General features: G+C 38.8%; 1 protein-coding gene across 1 annotated transcript; it reads left to right on the top strand.

The window, feature by feature from the left end:
• Positions 1-311: 311 nt before the first annotated feature.
• LOC105112682 (zinc finger protein NUTCRACKER-like) lies at positions 312-3,606 on the top strand. The gene is made up of 4 exons (XM_011008457.1): positions 312-1,008; positions 1,113-1,509; positions 1,606-1,799; positions 2,540-3,606. The coding sequence occupies exons 1-4, from the start codon at positions 855-857 to the stop codon at positions 3,298-3,300; spliced, it is 1,506 nt and encodes a 501-aa protein (XP_011006759.1). The 5' UTR covers positions 312-854; the 3' UTR covers positions 3,301-3,606.
• The last annotated feature ends 1,365 nt before the right edge of the window (positions 3,607-4,971 follow it).

The raw sequence follows: 4,971 nt of genomic DNA on the forward strand, positions 1-4,971 counted from the left end.
ACCAAGCATGGGTACTAATGTCTTTCCGTTCTACTCTTTCAATAAAAACTTGCAGGGAGAAATGATTAAAATATTGTTTTTTTCTACAAAGCGACAAGCACCGCCCAGCCCGATAGTTCCGACAAATTTCAGCAAGCAGCATTGCTTGACAGGTGGACGGACGAATTTGATTGCGCAGTGCAGCAGGATAGACTTGCTGCACCGGCTAAACGCACACATATGCTCTCTTAACTATAGTTAAATAAATCCAAAAGGCCCAGGTTCAAAGTTAGCCATAGTTAACAGGCGCCGCTTTAACTCAATTTTTTTTTTTAAATTTCTTAAATTTACTTTCTCCACTTCATTTAAAATTCCTCCCTTCTCTTCAAAGTTATCCATGCCTGTCTCTGCACAGTTTCTCCCCCCCCCCCCCCCCCCCACTCCGCGAAGATGAGTATGGATTCAAGTAGCCGCCTTTTAGGACCATGAAACTCAGGGTAACGAGTCACAGAATGAGTCAAAGCGGTGCCTCATTCCCCTCCATCGTGATCGATAGCTGATCAAAGAAACACAAGCCAAGAATTTTTCTGAACATACGTAGCCGTTTTTCTCTCTCTCTTGAATTCTAAAAGAAATCAGAATCTCAGCATTCAAACACACCAGTTCAAGTGAATTGGTTTTCTGGTGATTTCCAAGAATTCATGTCAGGTGTAATCATCCATTTCCTCTCTTGTCAGTTGATCTCTTAAATCAAAAGCCTAGAACAGTACTATAGCTATCTTTTGTAACCTTAGAGACTTGGAAAAGTAGAAATTTTTCCTGGTGACTTCCAAGATTTCATTTCATCTTAACTAGAAGTTTCTGAAGGAAATAGAATGGTGGGTGGTGAGAATTTATCCAGAACTACAGTATCTAAAGCTTCTGGAGAAGACACAATTAGCAATGTTTCTTCTTCTGGTAACCAAGGCATGCCACACTCTATTACAGTGCCTCCACCAAAGAAGAAGCGAAATCTCCCTGGAATGCCAGGTAATTAACTTCTCAACACCAGTACCAAGACCCCAACATTTCAAAAACGTGGTAATATTGTTGTAAGCTAATTATTAATAGACTCAATTTTCTTTCTTTTTCAGATCCAGATGCAGAAGTCGTTGCGTTATCACCAAAGACTTTAGTAGCCACAATCAGATTCGTGTGTGAGATCTGTAACAAGGGCTTTCAAAGAGACCAGAACCTCCAACTTCACAGACGAGGCCATAACTTCCCATGGAAGCTAAAGCAACGAACCAACAAAGAGCCAAGGAAGCGTGTCTATGTTTGTCCAGAGTCATCTTGTGTACATCACAACCCAGCTAGAGCTCTTGGTGATCTTACTGGCATTAAAAAGCACTTCTTCAGAAAGCATGGTGAGAAAAAGTGGAAGTGTGAGAGATGTTCGAAGAAATATGCCGTCCAGTCTGATTGGAAAGCTCACTTGAAAACTTGTGGCACTAAAGAGTATAAATGTGATTGTGGCACTTTGTTTTCAAGGTGAATGACTAATTTTGTTTTTTATACCTTATGTTTTGTTTGTCATTGATTTTAACTCAATTAGGTTATGTTATTTGGTTTTGTTTTGTTATACAGGAGGGATAGTTTTGTAACACACAGAGCATTTTGCGATGCGTTAGCGGAGGAGAGTGCGAGGGCACAAACCCTAGCGATAATGGGAAAGGAAGGGAATGGTTGTGACATCAAGCGTGTGGTTGCTTCACCACCGCCTCCACCACTTACGCCGTCTACTAGTGTGGTGTCTCCGGGTTTATCAGTTCAAAGCTCAGGTAATTAAATTTAGCCTAAGCTTGCTAGCTAGTGCGTCTGATCCGTTATTGATGCATTGCCTAGCTATGTTGGCCAAGACAAGTATTTGACTTGCCCAAGGTTCATGAATCATGGCTGTATTTTTTTTGTTTTCTTGTGGCCGTGGACAAAATAGATTGAAGTTTATGGTTTTGGGTAAACAGGTCAGGTTATGTTCGAGTGTTTTGTCTCTTGTTGATGTCCATCTCGTGTGGATGTTGGGCTAGAGAGGTGGTAGGTGTGTGTGTGTGTGTGGAGAAAGGGTTTTACGTTGTGTTTCACGAGTAGCTGCTGCTGCCACCATGGTCAATAATGTGTTTGTTCGTGGTCTTACCATGTTTTTGATTTTTTTTTAAATTAATTTTTTATGTTTTATATGTTAATATTAAAAATAAAAAAAATATTATTTTAATGAAAACCAATCGTTACTATAATACCAATACTACATAAATTATAAGCTAAAAAATAAAACATTTACACAATAATAAAGTGAATTGAGATTTGGAGAGAGATGGATAGAAAGGACTCCATAATTGCTTGGCTTTTACGGCAGTTTCATTAGCACACCCCTCATGTTCCTCCAAAAAGTACATTCTTTTTGCTAGTATATCCCTTTTCTTTGGTTTTTGGGATCATTGGACTGCATTGTTCTTTTTTCTTTTTTAAGTCCCTTTTCTTTACTTTGGGTTAATGTTCGTTTTCTCTCTGTTTCTTGTCACAGAATTAGCAGAAAATCCAATTGGACATTCACCACCACCAACAGCATGCGCCTCGGCTACAAGCACAAGCTCAACTAGCTCAGCCAGTAATGTATTTGCGACTACATTTGCCTCTTCGACAGCAACACCAGCTGCTATGCCACAACATGCATCAGTACCATCCTCATTCCCAAATCTGTTTTGCGGCTTAGCTCGATCTGATTGTCCCGCTACCATGCCAACACCTAGAGCGATAGAACCCCCATCACTCTCTCTTTCACCATCTTTTTATCTCTCCAACAATACTTCGTCTCTCTTCAGCACAGAGCAAGACCACTACCATTACACACCATCTCCGCAACCAGCCATGTCTGCCACTGCATTGCTTCAAAAAGCAGCACAAATGGGTGCAACGACATCAAACCCATCATTTCTCCGTGGTTTAGGATTACCCCGTTCAACTAATCAAGACAGTAATTTCAATACATGGGATGTGAAGCCAGAGAGCACCACCACTGTTGCAGCTGGACTAGGCCTTGGGCTTCCTTCCAGTGATGTTATGATGGGTTCATCTTCATTGTTTGGAAACAAACCAACGACTCTTGACCTTCTTGGGCTTGGCATGGATGCTGCTAGTTCTGCTTTGCTAAATTCCTATAGTGGTGGCTTTAATGTTGGAGCAGCCCCGGCAGCAGCATATGGTGGAGGAGGAGGAAGGGGGACTTCTGAAGAAACATGGGATGGTGTGCCTGAGAGGAAGCCTTATGGATCTACAGGAGCTTGAGCTCCCAGCTCAATTCATGTACCTTCACTTTTCGAAGGTGTTTTTGGTCACGGGTGGAAAAGCTGAGCTTTTACGGGCGTATCTCGTAGCTTTATATATAGATACACACCTTTTGTGTCTCCATACCAAAGGTCTAAGGGGGTGTTTGTATATTTTTTTGGCTCGATCGTGCGTAGTTGTTTTATTTATATTTTTTTGAAGGCAAAGTTAAGAATCGAAATCTATTGGTCGCAGTGTACAGTGAACTTGTTACTGCCTACTACTAATTAATACCTATCAAGCATCTTAATATTTGTTCTCTTTTGATCACATCTTTGAACTTCAGTTTGTTTTTAAAAGATAGGAAAATAAGATTTTAGTGCGGGCTTTAAGTTTGGATGGGATTGATTACGAGGGCTGCAGCTACCCAAGGGAGTGTTTTCACACATGAGCAGAGGGGGACAGGAAAAAAAATGATATGAGATGGAAGGCGGTGGCCTCTTTTTAATTGAATGATTGCTGTACTTCGTAAAGGCCGGACAACCGGGGTCATGCACTCAACAATGGTAACTCTGTTTAGTGTTCTCCTTCCTGCTCAAGTCTTCCAACGCGTTTGTGTTTGATTATGTTGTGATAAAATGTGTTTTTTTTTTTAAATTTTAAATTGTTTTTTTATGTATTTATGTTAAAAATAATTTTTTTAAAATAATAAAAATATTATTTTAATATATTTATAAGAAAACATATTTAAAAAACAACCATTATTATAATAATAAATACTATTTTAAAATTAAAATGTAAAAAAATTACTTTTATGTTTTATATGAAAATGCATTATAATAATTTTTTATTAGTTTCAAAATAATAAAAAATATTAAAATAATATTAATTCAAAACTAAAAGAATTCAATTTTGTTTTATTTAAAAAAACAGTGTGTTAATGTCACGAGTTGACAACTGCTTTCGTGTCATGATTTGTGGCTTTATGGGTTCCCTTACGAGGAGGGAAGGTTGCCATTTTCAGCTTGTGTTTTCCGCTCAACTCGTTGGAGATGGCTGGTTAGATTATTCTTGCCATTTTCAGCTTGTGTTTTCCGCTCAGCTTGTGTGTTCCCTTACGAGTTGTCATGATTATCATTTTCACCGAGTTATTAACCCATTTACAAACACATAATCATAACCCTACTATATATCTCAAGTGGCAACATACACCCACAATGCAAAAAACATATTTGACGTAAAACTCATAAACAATTTGGAGATGGATTGAAGTTCCAACGTGTGACCCATTAGTTTGGGATTTTCACGTGAGCTAAGTATTCCACGAAGCACATGTTCTTTCCCTTTACTTATAAACAATTTAATCATTTCTTAGCTACTTTCCGGCCATAATTGACACCTTACGCAGCCCATGATTTCAATTATTCCCAACCGAAGTCAGAAAACGAAATTGATCAACCCTAAGCTATACAAACATAAAATATTCTATTTTCCAGCTGCATACCCACATAAATACTAACTAAACACCATTATCACTTCAAACACTAATAAACACTCCTTCAGCCCCCCGCCACTTGTTTGCATCTTTAAACTCACACTCTCAATGATATGGGTTCCCCTGGGAATGCGAATCCATTTCAAGAAGCAAGGCATAAGTGGCCCAAAATATTAGTGAAGACTATCAATCATGAG

Source organism: Populus euphratica, unplaced genomic scaffold (assembly GCF_000495115.2).
Source record: "Populus euphratica unplaced genomic scaffold, PopEup_1.0 scaffold356.1, whole genome shotgun sequence".
Classification (NCBI taxonomy): domain Eukaryota; kingdom Viridiplantae; phylum Streptophyta; class Magnoliopsida; order Malpighiales; family Salicaceae; genus Populus; species Populus euphratica.

Bases quoted from the DNA above. Each gene is read 5' to 3' on its own strand.
- LOC105112682 (XM_011008457.1), top strand. From the start codon at position 855: ATGGTGGGTGGTGAGAATTTATCCAGAACTACAGTATCTAAAGCTTCT. The intron at 1,009-1,112 runs GTAATTAACTTC...TTTCTTTTTCAG, and splicing joins AAATCTCCCTGGAATGCCAG to ATCCAGATGCAGAAGTCGTT. The intron at 1,510-1,605 runs GTGAATGACTAA...TTTGTTATACAG, and splicing joins TGTGGCACTTTGTTTTCAAG to GAGGGATAGTTTTGTAACAC.